At 43.5% G+C, this 20,177-nt stretch overlaps 1 protein-coding gene across 4 annotated transcripts in view; it reads left to right on the top strand.

Annotated features, from left to right (window-relative positions):
• LOC106583648 (potassium voltage-gated channel subfamily KQT member 2-like) overlaps positions 1-20,177 on the top strand; it is a 91,485-nt gene that overhangs the window by 55,166 nt on the left and 16,142 nt on the right. For 2 of the 4 annotated variants that reach the window (XM_014168085.2, XM_014168086.2), the window contains exons 5-11: positions 850-975; positions 1,718-1,828; positions 2,054-2,149; positions 2,832-2,926; positions 15,746-15,814; positions 16,083-16,112; positions 17,251-17,525. In XM_014168085.2, the coding sequence (XP_014023560.2) occupies positions 850-975; positions 1,718-1,828; positions 2,054-2,149; positions 2,832-2,926; positions 15,746-15,814; positions 16,083-16,112; positions 17,251-17,525 (802 nt within the window). Of the gene's footprint in view, positions 1-849; positions 976-1,717; positions 1,829-2,053; positions 2,150-2,831; positions 2,927-15,742; positions 15,815-16,082; positions 16,113-17,250; positions 17,526-18,884; positions 19,377-20,177 lie in introns of those variants that run through there. The other 2 variants (XM_045705604.1, XM_014168083.2) reach the window with 2 other exon arrangements.

Genomic DNA, 20,177 nt, shown 5'->3' with positions numbered 1-20,177 from the left:
AGCGAGGTGAGGTAAGGGAGAAGGTCTCCGGAAATGGTCTGGAGAAGAGAGGAGGGGATAGGGTCAAGCGGGCAGGTTGTTGGGCGGCCGGCCGTCACAAGACGCAAGATTTCATCTGGAGAGAGAGGGGAGAAAGAGGTCAAAGCATAGGGTAGGGCAGTGTGAGCAGGACCAGCGGTGTCGTTTGACTTAACAAACGAGGATCGGATGTTGTCGCCCTTCTTTTCAAAATGGTTGACGAAGTCATCCGCAGAGAGGGAGGAGGGGGGGAGGGGGAGGAGGATTCAGGAGGGAGGAGAAGGTGGCAAAGAGCTTCCTAAGGTTAGAGGCAGATGCTTGGAAGTTAGAGTGGTAGAAAGTGGCTTTAGCAGCAGAAACAGAGGAGGAAAATGTAGAGAGGAGGGAGTGAAAAGATGCCAGGTCCGCAGGGAGGCTAGTTTTCCTCCATTTCCGCTCGGCTGCCCGGAGCCCTGTTCTGTGAGCTCGCAATGAGTCGTCAAGCCACAGAGCAGGAGGGGAGGACCGAGCCGGCCGGGAGGATAGGGGACATAGAGAGTCAAAGGATGCAGAAAGGGAGGAGAGGAGGGTTGAGGAGGCAGTAGGCCACCATTCTAAATAAGAATTTGTTCTTAACAGACTTGCCTAGTTAAATAAAGTAAAAAAAAAAAAAATTCTATACTTTTTTATTTGTACTCTGGTCATAAAATAAATAACTGGCATCTATTCATTTAATAAAGCAAGTTTTCTCTCAAAGGTAATATTGCTGCGGTACTCTGATCTTGAAATGAATATGCAGTGGCTGTATAGTTTTCATTTCTTTCTGACACTTTGATCTTTGACTTTTTGCAGGAGCTGATCACGGCGTGGTACATCGGCTTCCTCTGCCTCATCCTGGCGTCTTTCCTGGTCTACCTGGCAGAAAAAGAGGACAACGACCAGTTTGAGACCTACGCAGACGCACTGTGGTGGGGCCTGGTAAGTCACTCTCAGTCTGATTCCACATGTCCTTCCAAACCCTACCCAGCGATTGCCAATAGGAGAATGTCTGTCCCCACGAAACACTCAGCGGTTACTGATAGGAGAATGTATGTCCCCACAAAACACTCAGTGGTTACTGATAGGAGAATGTATGTCCCCACAAAACACTCAGTGGTTACTGATAGGAGAATGTATGTCCCCACAAAACACTCAGTGGTTACTGATAGGAGAATGTATGTCCCCACAAAACACTTAGCGGTTACTGATAGGAGAATGTATGTCCCCACAAAACACTCAGTGGTTACTGATAGGAGAATGTATGTCCCCACAAAACACTCAGTGGTTACTGATAGGAGAATGTATGTCCCCACAAAACACTCAGCGGTTACTAATAGGAGAATGTATGTCCCCACAAAACACTCAGCGGTTACTGATAGGAGAATGTATGTCCCCACAAAACACTCAAAATTTGTTAATAGGATCATTTCTATAGGTCCCAGTACCCAGTACTTGTGTTAACTGAGAATCTAAAGAAAGAGGAGATGAATGTAATTCAACCTTGGGACTTAGCATGACCGGTGGTATCTTCTTATGTCACCCTTCATGAGAGACCATCTGAATAACAGCCTTGGAGAATGATTGTCTTGTTACATGTAACAGCTTCGTGTGAGATGGAAAAAGCACCCTGAATATTGATAACAAAAGTGTAATTCAAGATGTCTGCCAATTGCCTTCTCAGATCACCCTGACTACCATTGGGTACGGAGACAAGTTTCCCATAACGTGGAACGGACGTCTTCTTGCCGCAACCTTCACCTTGATTGGAGTATCTTTCTTTGCACTTCCAGCAGTAAGATGCTTTTATCCAAAGAAATGACTGAAGTAACTTATTAATGTGCACTTAATGCAAGGAAATGGAGGGCTACTGAAGAAACTCAGAAAATGAGTGCCCCGAAGCATCTGCAATTTGATAGTCAAGTGTTACTCTGAAGTAAGAGTTCATTATGTAACTGTGAATTGATCATATTTTCCAGAGGCTTGTTGTTGTGACTAACAGCTTGTCTGTATCTCTAAGGGTATCTTGGGCTCCGGCTTCGCCTTGAAGGTCCAGGAGCAACATCGACAAAAACACTTTGAGAAGAGGCGGAATCCTGCGGCAGGACTTATTCAGGTAAATAAAGCAGGAGCTTACCCACTCTAAAAAACAACATTTGGAGCGTTTTCACTCAAATCCTGGTGATATGGTATCCTGGTGATATGATGTCCTGGTGGGGTTCCAAAGACCATTTCTGGGAATTTCACAAAATAGTTTTTACTTCACATTTGAGTAAATGAACAGTTTCAGGGTACTCTTTCCAAGACAAATATTCTACATGACGCCACCATGCTAGCGTGTTTATATGAGGCAAAACGTTCCATGTCACAATACCTGGTACTCTAGTTCTGGATCCTGAACCCACTTCTCAGTCAACTACTAGAATGAATTTTGGCCAGTATTCGTTTGGTTTCCCTGGTCAGCTTAGATGGCTTAGACGGTACACACACAGTGATAGATATTGGAGTGTGAGTTGCCTCTGCCAAGACATGAGTAATAGGGCTCACTTAGTAATCCCCTGCTTGCTGGTCATACTGTTTGAAATACATATAGTGTACACATGAAGATTTGTATGAAAACATAAAGGAAACGCTGTGTTCATTACCTTCCTTTTAAAACCATGCACCTCCCTTTCTCTCTCTATTTCTATTTTTTCACTCTATTTCTCTCTGACCATTTATTATTCATCCTGCTCTCTCCTTTATTTAATCTCACTCACTCACTCTCTCACTCTCTCTCTCTATATATATATATTTAGGCCGCATGGCGCTTCTACGCCACTAATCTCACCCGGCCAGACCTGGAGTCGACGTGGGATTATTACGAACGCACCGTATCCTCACCGATGTACAGGTATTGATTATATAGTAAATCAGCGCCTAGATTTAAATTGGCCCCGTCTGCTCCTCTCCGGTGTCAGCTGAGACGGATCCAGCCATCGCTGCCTCCATCGATCCACCACTCTGACCTTTGCACATTCCTTTCCCCTCAATCTGAAGGTTAATGGAGATGTCCAATCAGTATCTATGTAGAGGCTACGGGCCTGATTGATTGTTATTGGTCCAAGCCAATACATGTTTAGTTATAGTAATAGCAATCTGAAGGTTAATGAAGATGTCTAATCACGATTTAACTGCCAAAATAAAATAAACTCCAACATGAATTGTCTTAATACAACGTTGGGCCACCACGAACATCTTCAATGCACCTTGGTATAAATTCTACAAGTGTACATTTCTTACTAAATTCTGGCATACATGGAGATTCTAGGATTTGCGTGTGCCACAAATTATTGGCATTTATCAAACTGTCACACGCAACATCTACGCATGTTTTCATTGATAAATCAGATACATACTATATTTGTGACTACAATCACACCTGCTACAAACCCACCTGGAAAACATCCTCCATTCACCTTTTATGGTAACAAAAACGCTATCATTTGCTGTATGATTTGGAGATGTTGGAACATTTGTAGAGGTGTAGGAGAATGTTACAGTGCCTTCTTCAAATGAAAAATGCGTGCCGCCTAGCGAGTGCCAAACACTGGCTGCGCATTCTGAAAGATTGTCTTTTCAAACAATTTAAAAGTAAATGCTACAGCCCACACTTCTATGCAATAGATGATTATGTTTCTATCTCATGCCTCGGTATAGGCTCTGAGATGAAATAGGCTAGGGCATGATGTCTCGCTTCAATCGCACAGCAATACTGTAGCCTATCCAGACTGTCACAGACTATCAAGGCTACCAGTCTATTTACTTTCAAGCATGGTTGGCTATTGAATGAGCGATGGATAAATGGTAGCATGATTGGCTATTGAATGAGCGATGGATAAATGGTAGCATGGTTGGCTATTGAATGAGCGATGGATAAATGTTAGCATAGTTGGCTATTGAATGAGTGATGGATAAATGGTAGCATGGTTGGCTATTGAATGAGCGATGGATAAATGGTAGCATGGTTGGCTATTGAATGAGTGATGGATAAATGGTAGCATGGTTGGCTATTGAATGAGCGATGGATAAATGATAGCATGCTCGGCTATTGAATGAGCGATGGATAAATGGTAGCATGCGTGGCTATTGAATGAGCGATGGATAAATGGTAGCATGTGTGGTTATTGAATGAGCGATGGATAAATGGTAGCATTCGTGGCTATTGAATGAGCGATGGATAAATGGTAGCATGCTCGGCTATTGAATGAGCGATGGATAAATGTGGCTATTGAATGAGCGATGGATAAATGGTAGCATGCATGGCTATTGAATGAGCGATGGATAAATGGTAGCATGTGTGGTTATTGAATGAGCGATGGATAAATGGTAGTATGTGTGGTTATTGAATGAGCGATGGATAAATGGTAGCATGCGTGGCTATTGAATGAGCGATGGATAAATGGTAGCATGCTCGGCTATTGAATGAGCGATGGATAAATGGTAGCATGTGTGACTATTGAATGAGCGATGGATAAATGGTAGCATGCTCAGCTATTGAATGAGCGATGGATAAATGGTAGTATGCGTGGCTATTGAATGAGCGATGGATAAATGGTAGCATGAGTGGCTATTGAATGAGCGATGGATAAATGGTAGCATGTGTGGCTATTGAATGAGCAATGGATAAATGGTAGCATGCTCAGCTATTGAATTTGATTTATTTTTTGATTTATTTTTTATTTCACCTGTATTGAACCAGGTAGGCTAGTTGAGAACAAGTTCTCAATTGCAACTGCGACCTGGCCAAGATAAAGCAAAGCAGTTCGACACATACAACAACACAGAGTTACACATGGAATAAACAAACATACAATCAAAAATACAGTCGAAAAAATCTATATACAGCATGTGCAAATGAGGTAGGATAAGAGAGGTAAGGCAAAAATTAGGCCATGGTTGCGAAGTAATTACAATATAGCAATTAAACACTGGAATGGTAGGATGTGCAGAAGATGAATGTGCAAGTAGAGATACTGGGGTGCAAAGGAGCAAGATAAATAAATACAGTATGGGGATGAGGTAGATTTGATGGGCAATTTACAGATGAGCTATGTACAGGTGCAGTGATCTGTAAGCTGCTCTGACAGCTGGTGCTTAAAGCTAGTGAGGGAGGTAAGAGTCTCCAGCTTCAGAGATTTTTGCATTTCGTTGTAGTTATTGGCAGAAGAGAACTGGAAAGAGAGGCGGCCAAAGGAAGAATTGGTTTTAGGGGTGACCAGAGAGATATACCTGCTGGAGCACGTGCTACAGGTGGGTGCTGCTATGGTGACCATTGAGCTGAGATAAGGCGGGGCTTTACCTAGCAGAGACTTGTAGATGACCTGGAGCCAGTGGGTTTGGCGACGAGTATGAAGCGAGGGCCAGCCAACGAGAGCATACAGGTTGCAGTGGTGGGTAGTATATGGGGCTTTGGTGACAAAATGGATGGCACTGTGATAGACTGCATCCAATTTGCTGAGTAGAGTGTTGGAGGCTATTTTGTAAATGACATCGCCGAAGTCGAGGATCGGTAGGATGGTCAGTTTTACGAGGATATGTTTGGCAGCATAAGTGAAGGATGCTTTGTTGCGAAATAGGAAGCCGATTCTAGATTTAATTTTGGATTGGAGATGTTTAATGTGAGTCTGGAAGGAGAGTTTACAGTCTAACCAGACACCTAGGTATTTGTAGTTGTCCACATATTCTAAGTCACAACCGTCCAGAGTAGTGATGCTGGACGGGCGGGCAGGTGCGGGCAGCGATCGGTTGAAGAGCATGCATTTAGTTTTACTTGCATTTAAGAGCAGTTGGAGGCCACGGAAGGAGAGTTGTATGGCATTGAAGCTCATCTGGAGGTTAGTTAACACAGTGTCCAATGAAGGGCCAGAGGTATACAGAATGGTGTCGTCTGCGTAGAGGTGGATCAGAGAATCATCAGCAGCGAGAGCGACGTCATTGATGTATACAGACAAGAGAGTCGGCCTGAGAATTGAACCCTGTGGCACCCCCATAGAGACTGCCAGAGGTCCGGACAACAGGCCCTCCGATTTGACACACTGAACTCTATCAGAGAAGTAGTTGGTGAACCAAGCGAGGCAATCATTTGAGAAACCAAGGCACTTGAGTCTGCCAATAAGAATGTTGTGTTTGACAAATTCGAAAGCCTTAGCCAGTTCGATGAATACGGCTGCACAGTAATGTCTCTTATCGATGGCGGTTATGATATCGTTTAGGACCTTGAGCGTGGCAGAGGTGCACCCATGACCAGCTCTGAAACCAGATTGCATAGCACAGAAGGTATGGTGAGATTCGAAATGGTGGGTAATCTGTTTGTTAACTTAACTTTCAAAGACTTTAGAAAGGCAGGGTAGAACAGATATAGGTCTGTAGCAGTTTGGGTCTAGAGTGTCTCCCCCTTTGAAGAGGGGTCCAGATTTTGCAGCTCTTTCAGAACATCAGCTATCTGGATTTGGGTGAAGGAGAAGTGGGGGAAGTTTGGGCGAGTTGCTGTGGGGGGTGCAGGGCTATTGACTGGGGTAAGGGTAGCCAGGTGGAAAGCATGGCCAGCTGTAGAAAAATGCTTATTGAAATTCTCAATTATTGTGGATTTATCGGTAGTGACAGTGTTTCCTATCCTCAGTGCAGTGGGCAGCTGGGAGGAGGTGCTCTTATTCTCCATGGACTTTAGTGTCCAATAACTTTTTTGAGTTTGTACTACAGGATGAAAATTTCAGTTTCAAAAAGCTAGCCTTAGCTTTCCTAACTGCCTGTGTATATTGGTTCCTAATTTCCCTGAAAAGTTGCATATCACGGGGGCTATTTGATGCTAATGCAGAACACCACAGGATGTTTTTGTGCTGGTCATGGGCAGACAGGTCTGGAGTGAACCAAGGGCTATATCTATTCCTGGTTCTAAATTTTTTGAATGGAGCATGCTTATTTAAGACGGTGAGGAAGGCACTTTTAAAGAATAACCAGGCATCCTCTACTGACGGGATGAGGTCAATGTCATTCCAGGATACCCCGGCCAGGTCGATTAGAAAGGCCTGTTCGCTGAAGTGTTTTAGGGAGCATTTGACAGTGATGAGGGGTGGTCGTTTGACCGCAGACCCTTTACGGATACAGGCAATGAGGCAGTGATCGCTGAGATCTTGGTTGAAAACAGCAGAGGTGTAATTGGAGGGCGAGTTAGTTAGGATGATATCTATGAGGGTGCCCGTGTTTACGGATTTGGGGTTGTACCTGGTAGGTTCATTGATCATTTGTGTGAGATTGAGGGCATCAAGCTTAGATTGTAGGATGGCCAGGGTGTTAAGCATGTCCCAGTTTAGGTCACCTAGCACCATTATCTCAGAGGATAGATGGGGGGCAATCAATTCACATATGGTGTCCAGGGCACAGCTGGGGGCAGAGGGTGGTCTACAGCAAGCGGCAACGGTGAGAGACTTGTTTCTGGAAAGGTGAATTTTTAGAAGTAGAAGCTTGAATTGTTTTGGTACAGACCTGGATAGTAAGATAGAACTCTGCAGGCTATCTCTGCAGTAGATTGCAACACTGCCCCCTTTTGCAGTTCTATCTTGGCGGAAAATGTTATAGTTAGGGATGGAAATTTCAGTTTTTTTGTGGTTTTCCTAAGCCAGGATTCAGACACGGCTAAGACATCCAGGTTGGCAGAATGTGCTAAAGCAGTGAATAAAGCAAACTTAGGGAGTAAGCTTCTAATGTTAACATGCATGAAAACAAGGCTTTTACGGTTACAGAAGTCAACAAATGAGAGCACCTGGGGTGTAGGAGTGGAGCTAGGCACTGCAGGTCCTGGATTAACCTCCACATCACCAGAGGAACAGAGGAGAAGTAGGATAAGGGTACGGCTAAAGGCTATAAGAACTGGCCATCGAGCACGTTCGGAACAGAGAGTAAAGGGAGCAGGTTTCTGGGCACGATAGCATAGATTCAAGGCATAATGTACAGACAAAGGTATGGTAGGAAGAGAGTACATTGGAGGCAAACCTGGGCATTGAGTAATGATGAGAGAGATATAGTCTCTAGAGACGTTTAAACCAGGTGATGTCAACGCATATGTGGGAGGTGGAACAACATGGTTGGTTAAGGCATATTGAGCAGGGCTAGAGGCTCTACATTGAAATAAAACAGCAATCACTAACCAGGACAGCAATGGACAAGGCATATTGATATTAGGGAGAGGCATGCTTAGCCAAGTGATCGTATGGGTCCAGTGAGTAGTTGGGCTGGCTGGGGACACGGCGATTCAGACAGTTAGCAGGCCGGGGCTAGCAGTTAGCAGGCCGGGGCTAGCAAGCTAGCATAAGGGCCTTAGAGGGATGTCGCGATGGGGGAAAGTCTGTTTTTGCATCCTCGTGCGGTGACGTCGATAGACCAGTCGTGGAATTAGTAGGGTTCCAAGTAGAAGAGGGGTCCAAGTCCAAGTGGCAAAATGGGTATAGTGGTCCAAGAAACTGGCCGATGGATCAGCTAACAGTCCAATATGCTCTAGATAGCTAGCAGGCCATGGTTAGCAGAATGGGCCTTCAGTGGACGTCGCGCCTGAGGGGCCTGTTGTGATCCTCGGGCCGATTATGTCGGTATTCCAGTCGTGAAGGATCGGCGGGGTTCCGTGCCCCGTACCGGCAGTAGAAGGGGTCCAGATATTGTAGCCGAGGAGTGGGCTTCAGGAGTAGCCCAGGAGCCCTAGCAGGGAGATGGGTCTAGCATGGGCTAGCTCCAGGCTAGTTGGTGCTTGCTCCGGGACGGAAACGTTAGTCAGGAGTAGTCATCCCAGGTTGCGGTTAGCTAGCTGCGATGATCCAGATGAAAAGGTTCAGAGTTTGCGGTAGGAATCTGGGGATATGGAGAGAAAAATAGGTCCGGTATGCTCTGGTTTGAAACGCGTTGTACAAACTGGCGAGAGCTTTCCGAGCTAAAGGTTAGCTGATGACTGCTAGCAGTGGTTAGCTGACTAATAGCTGGTAGCTAGTTAGCTAGCTAGCTTCATTTGAGGGATTTCAGTTCGGAGGTAAATAGAAATACTTTAGAAAAAAAAACAGATCCACACAACATTGGGTGAGGCGGGTTGCAGGAGAGTATTTTGAAGTTGAGGTTTAGGAAAAATATTTAAAAGAATGCAAAGAAAAAGATATAAAAAGATATATATATGGGACGAGACAAGACAAAGACAAAGACGTCTGACTGCTACGCCATCTTGGATGAATGAGCGATGGATAAATGGTAGCATGCGTGGCTATTGAATGAGCGATGGATAAATGGTAGCATGCGTGGCTATTGAATGAGCGAAGGATAAATGGTAGCATGCGTGGCTATTGAATGAGCGATGGATAAATGGTAGCATGCGTGGCTATTGAATGAGCGAAGGATAAATGGTAGCATGCGTGGCTATTGAATGAGCGATGGATAAAATGTTGCCTAATATTCTTTGTGTGGCAGAATAAACCAGTCATATCAGAAAAGGAGAGACATGTCCTGCAATATGATTCAGATTTAGACTCTTATAATAAAAGTTATATAAATATATTATACGTCATGCTCCTAAGCAATCTCCTTTCCAATGGCAAATGCATCTGTTTTATCATTAGGCCTACGTTTGAATGTTTTTTTAATTAAATTGTAATTATTTCACCACTATGGCCTATTTATTGCCTTACCTTCCTTATCTTACTACATTTGCACACACTGTATGATATATATATATATATATATATATATATATATACACTGCTCAAAAAAATAAAGGGAACACTAAAATAACACATCCTAGATCTGAATGAATGAAATAATCTTATTAAATACTTTTATCTTTACATAGTTGAATGTGCTGACAACAAAATCACACAAAAATAATCAATGGAAATCCAATTTATCAACCCATGGAGGTCTGGATTTGGAGTCACACTAAAAATTTAAGTGGAAAACCACACTATAGGCTGATCCAACTTTGATGTAATGTCCATAAAACAAGTCAAAATGAGGCTCAGTAGTGTGTGTGGCCTCCACGTGCCTGTATGACCTCCCTACAATGCCTGGGCATGCTCCTGATGAGGTGGCAGATGGTCTCCTGAGGGATCTCCTCCCAGACCTGGACTAAAGCATCTGCCAACTCCTGGACAGTCTGTGGTGCAACGTGGTGTTGGTGGATGGAGCGAGACATGATGTCCCAGATGTGCTCAATTGGATTCAGGTCTGGGGAACGGGCGGGTCAGTCCATAGCATCAATGCCTTTCTCTTGCAGGAACTGCTGACACACTCCAGCCACATGAGGTCTAGCATTGTCTTGCATTAGGAGGAACCCAGGGCCAACCGCACCAGCATATGGTCTCACAAGGGGTCTGAGGATCTCATCTCTGTACCTAATGGCAGTCAGGCTACCTCTGGCGAGCACATGGAGGGCTGTGCGGCCCCCCAAAAAAATGCCACCCCACACCATGACTGACCCACCGCCAAACCGGTCATGCTGGAGGATGTTGCAGGCAGCAGAACGTTCTCCACGGCGTCTCCAGACTGTCACGTCTGTCACATGTGCTCAGTGTGAACCTGCTTTCATCTGTGAAGAGCACAGGGCGCCAGTGGCGAATTTGCCAATCTTGGTGTTCTCTGGCAAATGCCAAACGTCCTGCACGGTGTTGGGCTGTAAGCACAACCCCCACCTGTGGACGTCGGGCCCTCATACCACCCTCATGGAGTCTGTTTCTGACCGTTTGAGCAGACACATGCACATTTGTGGCTTGCTGGAGGTCATTTTGCAGGGCTCTGGCAGTGCTCCTCCTTGCACCAAGGCGGAGGTAGCGGTCCTGCTGCTGGGTTGTTGCCCTCCTACGGCCTCCTCCACGTCTCCTGATGTACTGGCCTGTCTCCTGGTAGCGCCTCCATGCTCTGGACACTACGCTGACAGACACAGCAAACCTTCTTGCCACAGCTCGCATTGATGTGCCATCCTGGATGAGCTGCACTACCTGAGCCACTGGTGTGGGTTGTAGACTCCATCTCATGCTACCACTAGAGTGAAAGCACCGCCAGCATTCAAAAGTGACCAAAACATCAGCCAGGAAGCATAGGAACTGAGAAGTGGTCTGTGGTTACCACCTGCAGAACCACTCCTTTATTGGGGGTGTCTTGCTAATTGCCTATAATTTCCACCTGTTGTCTATTCCATTTCCACAACAGCATGTGAAATGTATTGTCAATCAGTGTTGCTTCCTAAGTGGGCAGTTTGATTTCACAGAAGTGTGATTGACTTGGAGTTACATTGTGTTGTTTAAGTGTTCCCTTTATTTTTTTGAGCAGTATATATTTTGTGTTATTGACTGTACGTTTGTTATCCCATGTGTATCTCTGTGTTTTTTGTGTCACACTGCTTTGCTTTATCTTGGCCAGGTCGCAGTTGTAAATGAGAACTTGTTCTCAACTGGCCTACCTCGTTAAATAAAGGTGAAATTGTAATTTTTTTTAAAAAGTCACTGAGATCTCTTCTTCTAACCATGGTAACCAAAATAATATTTTTTAATTGCTTAATTAACTCAGGAGCCACACCTGTGTGGAAGCACCTGGTTTCAATATACTTTCTATCCTTCATTTAATCAAGTGTTTCCTTTACTTTGGCAGTTACCTGATAGAGGCTAAAGGCCCGATGGATTCTTAGTCTAAGCAATAGACATTTACTTCATTATAATATTAAAAGCCATATACTTTTTTATCCTAGTGGCTAACAACAGCGAGTGCTGTTTGTGTCGTGGCGCTGTGCTCTAACAACGGAAGCACAGAGGACATTACATTTTACCACGTGGATTCGTTTAAAAGGATGGTACAGTTATTATAGAAATATATGATGTAGGTCTGAAGGAGATCTGTGAAGGTTTAATGTAGTCTAGTCTTTGTATTTGCTTAGGGAGGAAAAACTGTGCACAAGCTCACTTCACCCCACGAGATCATGTGTTGACAGACAGAGTTGGATTGCATAATGCTGATGTCATTAGCAAACATCAAATTTTATTAGTCATATGCGCCTAATACAACGGGTGTAGACCTTACCGTGAAATGCTTACTTACGAGCCGACAGTGCAGTTTCAAAAAATACAGATAAGAATAAGAGATAAAAGTAAGAAGTAATTAAAGAGGAGCAGTAAAACATTTATACAGGGGGGTACTGGTACAGAGTCAGTGTGCGGGGGCACCGGTTAGTTGAGGTAGTATGTACATGTAGGTAGAGTTAATTAAAGTGACTATGCATAGATGACAACAGAGAGTGGCAGTGGTGTGGAGAGGGGAGGGGAGGGGCAATGTGAATAGTCTGGGTAGCCATTTGACTAGATGTTCAGGAGTCTTATGGGTTGAGAGTAGAAGCTGTTTAGAAGCCTCTTGGACCTAAAACTTGGCGCTCCGCTACCACTTGCCATGCGGTAGCAGAGAGAACAGTCTATGACTGGGGTGGCTGGAGTCTTTGACAATTTTCAGGGCCTTCCTTTGACACCGCCTCTTATAGAGGTCCTGGATGGCAGGAAGCTTGGCCCCGGTGATGTACTGGGCCTTTCGCACTACCCTCTGAAGTGCCTTGCGGTCGGAGGCCGAGCAGTTGCCATACCAGGCAGTGATGCAACCAGTCAGGATGCTCTCGATGGTGCAACTGTAAAACCTTTTGAGGATCTGAGGACCCATGACAAATCTTTACAGTTTCCTGAGAATGAATAGGTTTTGTCGTGCCCACTTCATGACTGACATGGTGTGCTTGCCCCATGTTAGTTTGTTGATGATGTGGACACCAAGGAACTTGAAGCTCTCAACCTGCTCCACTGTAGCCCCGTCGATGAGAATGGGGGCGTGCTCGGTCCTCTTTTTCCTGTATTCCACAATCATCTCCTTTGTCTTGATCACATTGAAGGATAGGTTGTTATTCTGGCACCACATGGCCAGGTCTCGGACCTCCTCCCTATAGGCTGTCCCGTTGTTGTCGGTCATCAGGCTGTTGTGTCATCGGCAAATTTAATGATGGTGTTGGAGTCGTGATTGGCCGTGCAGTCATGAGTGAACAGGGAGTACAGGAGGGGGCCGAGCACGCACCCTTGAGGGGCCCCTGTGTTGAGGATCAGCGTGGCGGATGTGTTGTTACCTACCCTTACCACCTGGGGGCGGCCCGTCAGGATGTCCAGGATCCAGTTGCAGAGGGAGGTGTTCAGTCCCAGGGTCCCTAGCTCATTGATTAGCTTTGAGGGCACCATGGTGCTGAACGCTGAGCTGTAGTCAATGAACAGCACTCTCACATAGGTGCTCTTTCTGTCCAGGAGGGAAAGGGCAGTGTGGAGTGCAATAGAGACTGCATCATCTGTGGATATGTTGGGGCGGCATGCAAATTGGAGTGGGTCTAGAGTTTCTGGGATGATGGTGTTGATGTGAGCCTGACCAGCCTTTCAAAGCACTTCATGGCTACAGATATGGATTTTTATGTAAGCCCCTATACGGTGTGGTTTTCCAAAGTCCTGCTTGGCTGTAATACTAGGGTACTCACTAGGAACCGAAAAGATTCATACGGTCTCTCCCAGTTTCGGTTTATCTGAACTACCTGAAACTCTTGTTTTTATTGCAAAAATACGACCCAGAAAACATCAACACCAACCATCTGAGACTAATTATAAATCTGTTTTATCCTCAATAATCAAAAACATTAATACATTTTACTGTTGCATACTTGCTTTTCGTTCTAGTCTTAATGCAAATTGTGAAAATGTTTAATTTATGAGATGCAAATTTTACCTACTTTAGCAGATTTGGACGGACATCTTTGTAATATGTGAAACCACAGCTCCAATCCCATGTCGGGGTGAAAACGGGTATCAGTTCCCTCTTGGACTCCAACACATTGCTCAGTATTAGCTGGGTGCTATAGCAGGTTTTACCATCATTATTTCTCTCCTGTCGTCAGGGTCTGGCAATGCAAGCTGTTTGATGTCCACCTAAAATGTTTGATTGATGCCTGGCCTTTCCTGCTTTGATGTCGGAGAGGAAAAATGACACCTAGACCTTTACTTTATGGAGCGCACCACACCATGCCAGTGAAATGATATTCCATTTCTTCTCACCCCTACTCAATGTCCGATAACACCTACACACACACACACACACACACACATCGAGTGACAAGTTTCAAGTTCAATTTGGATGAGATATGGTTCACAATTTCTGTTGGTTTGTAACAATTTGGTGACATTGACATGCGTGCCTAAGCATACTGTTTGTGTAGAGTTATTATTTATGTAAATTTACTATGCCAGACGGGTATACTACAAAGCAGGATCAATGAGTTAGCCAGCTAACTTCTCAAATAACATAACTTTTTTTTGTTGAAAAATAAGCTTGAAATGGGCATGGTCTAATTGAGTCAACAATCAAAAACACGTTAGTTTAGCTTTCTTAATGAACCTGATAATCTGAAGCTATTTTTTGTTGTTTATCAAAGTTAGCTGGCTAGCTCATTGATCCTGATTTGTAGTATACCTCTTAGTGTCACGTCCTGACCAGTAAAAGGGGTCATTTGTCATTATAGTTGGTCAGGGCGTGGCAGGGGGTGTTGTTTTTGTGTGTTTTGGGGTTGGTTTGTTTCATGGGGATTTGTTCTAGTTTTCATTTTCTATGTTCATTTTCTATGTGTGGCCGAGTATGGTTTCCAATCAGAGGCAGGTGTCTTTCGTTGTCTCTGATTGGAAGCCATACTTAGGCAGCCTGTTTTTTCCTGTGGGTTGTGGGTGGTTGTTTTCCATATAGTCCGTGTACCTTACGGAACTGTCGTATTGTTTATTTTTTGTTTAAGTGTTCACTTTACATAAATAGAAGATGAGCACTCCACACGCTGCGCCTTGGTCCAATCCTTCCGACAGATGTGACACTTAGATGTCTAGATGTCTGACTTGAGATTGAGTATTGATTGATAGAGGAAGGGATAAATGCAAACGGGGCGGGCCATATCTGGTTGTCGCATGGTGGGCTCAGGGCCAAGAGACATTTTTTTATTTTATTTTTCATCTGCAGAAAAGGTTTCCATTGGATACAGCAAGTCTTAGATTAATTAAAGTGTGCTGTGTGATGTCTCATATGGAACAACAGGCTACTTTGAAATTTGAGGGGTCAAATTGGATGCAAAGGCTGTAGGTCAACAGTGAATTATAATTGAACAGAACATTACGGAAGACAAGCATCTATTATAAAACGTTGGAAGATTACTGAATTGGATAGTTATTGTTATTGCAGTTTTTTATATTGTGTCACATATTCTCTTATCTGCATTCGAGCTATGAAATGAAAATGCCATCTTAGTTTTGGTTACAAGGCAATTGAAAACATCCTCCCAGAATTCAAGGTTTTGGTAAGGAGACGGGAGGCACACAAAATAAAGAAGGAAATATATAGCCTACTACCCATAGATGGCACTGATTGCACCCTGAATCGTATATCCTGAGTGTATACAACATTAGGAACACCTTCCTAATATTGAATTGCACCCCTATTTTGCCCTCAGATTAGCCTAAATTCGTCAGGGCATGGGACTCTACAAGGTGTGGAAAGTGTTCCACATGGATGCTGGCCCATGTTGACTGCAATCTATGAAGTGAAGCTGTGGTACGCTTTTTTTTTCTCTTCCCTGTAACACGACAAGTCTTGTTTTTCTAAGTAGACTGATCCCTCCGCTGAATCAACTGGATCTCCTGAGAAACCTGAAGAGCAAGTCGGGACTGTCATTCAGGTCAGAAACAATATGAATTAATCACCTCTTAAGATGCAATATGTCTTTATAACAATATGAATTTGTCACCTCCTAAGATGCAGTGTGTCTTTTATAATAATATGAAACATTATGGAAATTTTAGCATCAATGCTATCAGCGTTTTGCTTGAGATTGACAGACTATTGACAATTGCGTGTGTGTGTGTGTGTGTGTGTGTGTGTGTGTGTGTGTGTGTGTGTGTGTGTGTGTGTGTGTGTGTGTGACTTTGTGTTTCCTGACCAAACAGAAAGGAATCCCAACCGGAGCCCTCCCCAAGGTCAGTTTCAAAACATTATTTCACAACAATGTAACATAAATCTGCAACCCAAATTTCCGGTTGGTTCCAAAGTGGACACTAAACCGGAAGACTGTTCAAAACAGTCACCAACGTTGATAGTACCAGCCCATGTCTTATTACCACCAAGGACCAACTGCTTTCTATACATGGAATGCATCCCAAATAGCACCCTATTCCCTATATAGTGCACTACTTAAAAGTGAACTACATAGGGAATAGGGTGCCATTTGGGATGCAACCAAGGTCACAGACAACAACACAGAGGCCAACCTACTGACACTCATATTTACCCGTCTAATTACTAACTAATGATCCATGATGGCGTGACATCAATGAGAACATCATTTATGTGCCCTGACCCTGTCCTCTGATGGACTCCTGGCCACGTTCATAGGTAGTGCACGTTCTCATAGGTAGTGCATGTGACCATGCTCACAGGTAGTGCATGTGCTCATAGGTAGTGATCGTGACCATGCTCATAGGTAGTGCACGTACTCATAGGTAGTGCATGTGACCATTCTCATAGGTAGTGCATGTGACCATTCTCATAGGTAGTGCACATGACCATTCTCATAGGTAGTGCACATGACCATTCTCATAGATAGTGCACATGACCATTCTCATAGATAGTGCACGTGCTCATAGGTCGTGCATGTGTTCATTCTCATAGGTAGTGCACGTGCTCATAGGTAGTGCACGTGACTGTGTTCATAGGTTGTGCACGTGCTTACTTAGGTGATTCAGTCATATGGCCACAGATATGTTAAGCTCATGTATGAGAAAAAGACAGGATTATGTGTTTGTGTTAGTGTTTTAGACAAGCTCAATAAAATGAGGAGTGTTATTGAAAATTTTTGTTTGACTGATTATTTACTGCGTAGTGATGATACTCCACTGACAATATTCACTTGGATGCAATACCAAAACATCGTAAACAAGTAGTTAACCACTTACAACTGTGACATCAATAGTATCTGTTTACCATAACTGCATATAGGTAAATTAGATAAATGAGGATTTGAATGATTACACAGAAAATCACAGACTCGTACTGCTCAAGTTGTAATCATAGGACATAACTCCTTTCAACATCTCTTGACCCTCTGACCCTTTCCAGTCAGAAGGTCAGCCTGAAGGAGCGTGTGTTCTCCAGTCCCCGGAGTTCGGGGAACAAAGGGAAAGGTTCCCCCCAGGGCCCCAGTGGACAAGGCAGCCAGGGCCAGGGTCAGGGGGGCCAAGGTCAGGGCCAACCCATCCGCCGGTCCCCTAGTGGGGACAACAGCAACGAAGACAGCCCTAGCAAAGTGCCCAAGAGCTGGAGCTTCGGAGAACGCAGCCGGGCGCGTCAGGCCTTCCGCATCAAGGGAGCCGCCTCACGCCAAAATTCAGAAGGTAGGAGTATCTTACCGTCTTTACACAATGTGTTTCTGAGGTACTTGATATGTTGAGTTCAGTCTGGCTTTTGAATGAGGTGTTATTCTTCATTGCTTTAGTGTTGCATTGTCATCCGAGCCGGCCATCCTGGAAATGGGTTTGTTGTGATGTGAGCGTTCAGATGGTACGAGTATTACTGTTGTATTATGTACTGTATCTATTGTGCCTCTTTTTTCCCAGGTGTGATTCTTTGCTCTCTATTGTCTGTAGAATCTATGTTTCCTTGCTGTTTGGTTCATTTGAAACCAACTTCGGACAGTACAATTAGAGAAAGGCACAGTGTGGTGATTATTGTCTGCTGATGTAGTTGATATATATAAAGTTAGGGGACATCACAGTTACAGCAATTGTGATAATGCTACTTAATGCTAACATAAGGGTTTCGTTAGCACCATGACTCTATGGCAAGTTATAACAAACATCTGAACTAATAATGACAGCGCTATAACCACTTTCCTCGATATAGCTCTATAAAACAGTTTCATGTCGAACTCATGCGTTCATAACATGTCTTATAACGATCCTATTTGCAGTATATACACTGAGTGTACAAAACATTAGAAACACCTTCCTAATATTGAGTTGCACCCCTTTTTGTCCTCAGAACAGCCTCAATTCGTCGGGGCATGGAATCTACAAGGTGTCGAAAGCATCCACAGGGATGCAGGCCCATTTTGACTCCAATGCTTTCCACAGTTGTGACAAGTTGGATTGATGAAAGACCCAGCAGCGTTGCAGTTCTTGACACACTCAAACCGGTGCACCTGGCTCATACAACCCATACCCCGTTCAAAGGCACTTAAATATTTTGTCTTACCCATTCACCCTCTAAATGGCACACATACACAATCCATGTCTCAATTGTCTCAAGGCATAAAAATGGTTCTTTAACCTGTCTCCTCCCCTTCATCTACACTGATTGAAGTGGATCTAACAATAAAGGATCATATCTTTCACCAGGATTCACCTGGTCAGCCTATGTCATGGAAAGAGCAGGTGTTCTTAATGTTTTGTACACTCAATATATAGTATTGGTATAGTGACCACCTCTAAATAGTATTTAGGTGTTGAAGTGATACTCCTAATTAATCGTAGATATTTACCATGAACTTAACAGCATGACAGCATATGTTTGAGCTACATGAGGTATTTATGTTAAACATATCGTGTCTGTGTAGTGTGTCTGTACTGATGCAGCTGTTGCTCTTGATGGTGTTTTCTCTGTACCTTGACAGAAAATATGCATTTGATGCGTGACTGGCAATACGCAATCCTCATCGATTCCTTTTCGTTTCTCTGTTTGACGCTGTGCTAAAGTGCTGATTGAGATGCAGGATGAAGAATTCAGACAGAAGAGCTCCCCAGGTCAGGCAAATGGAGAGGGTTGTTGCACCACCCATGGTCAACACACCGATAAGCAAATATAGAGGGATTCATTGCCTAATGTACAGATATGCAATCATGTTTAGTTTTTGGTTTGGTATGCTTTTTGGGCTGATTCCCCAGACAAAGAAGCCTAGTCCTGGACAAAAAAGCATGCTCAATGGAAAATATCCATTGAAAGTGTTTTTAAATCCAGAACAAGGCTTAATCTGTGTCTGAGAAACCAGCCCTTCATCTTTGTAAAAAAAATATTTTGAATTGTTCCATTTTGTAAATAGCTGTAAAGAGGTAAACATGCTGTATAGTGTTAGATAACATGGATTTATTTTTTGCTGGCAATGGCATCACCTTCATGTTTTCTGTTTGATTGACTTTTGTTTTCACCATTAAACATCATAAAAACATATACTTTGAATACTAATGAGATGCCTGCTCGAGTTTCTTGTCCAAATCATCCCAATGTGTCAAATTGATTGTGTAGCTTAAAAAAGTAACTAAGATAATTTGGAGATGAAACCGGTCCAAATCTGATTTCACACATCAGTTCTAGTGATCAACCAGATCAAAATCTGTCAAAATCAGACAATATTTAATATACATTTTATATAAATTTTGGTTAAAACCATTTACTAAAGTAATTCTATGGAGTAAAATTAGTGTGCATATCAATCTCTCATTGATTTCAGTTTCATGCCATTAGATGATAACTGTGGCCAAATTATTGGTCTCAATTGCAGCAATCAATTAATAGCATGCTTAAGAGATCATATTAAACCCAGTAACAAGCTATAACAATCTATGTCAGTTTATGATGATGACTGTTACCCACGTCTGTTGATGTGTCTGTTATGTCATGCAAATGATTAGCCTGGGAAAACAGAGCTCTTCAGTTTGGATTCCCAGGCTTCAGTTTGGATTCCCAGGCTAACAAAAAAGAATACTTGACATAATGCCTCTATAGCATGATCATGACATAAATCATAGTGATATAAAATGATGACATAAAACCTGTCATGATATGTCACTATGGTTACGCAAAGTGACATAACACTGTTACAAAGCAAGAACTGTACGACATTTAAATCTGATTGTAAGTTTCACCACTTCATAATGCCCACGTGGCTTGCATGTCACGGTATACTGTAGCAGGCCTTATGCCATTCATATGGCAGCCATATGCCGTTCCTATGGCAGCCCTATGCCGTTCCTATGGCAGCCCTATGCCGT

Source organism: Salmo salar, chromosome ssa22 (assembly GCF_905237065.1).
Source record: "Salmo salar chromosome ssa22, Ssal_v3.1, whole genome shotgun sequence".
Lineage (NCBI taxonomy): Eukaryota > Metazoa > Chordata > Actinopteri > Salmoniformes > Salmonidae > Salmo > Salmo salar.
The sequence above is the reverse complement of the archived record's forward strand: the minus strand, read 5'-3'. Positions and strand labels throughout refer to the sequence as shown.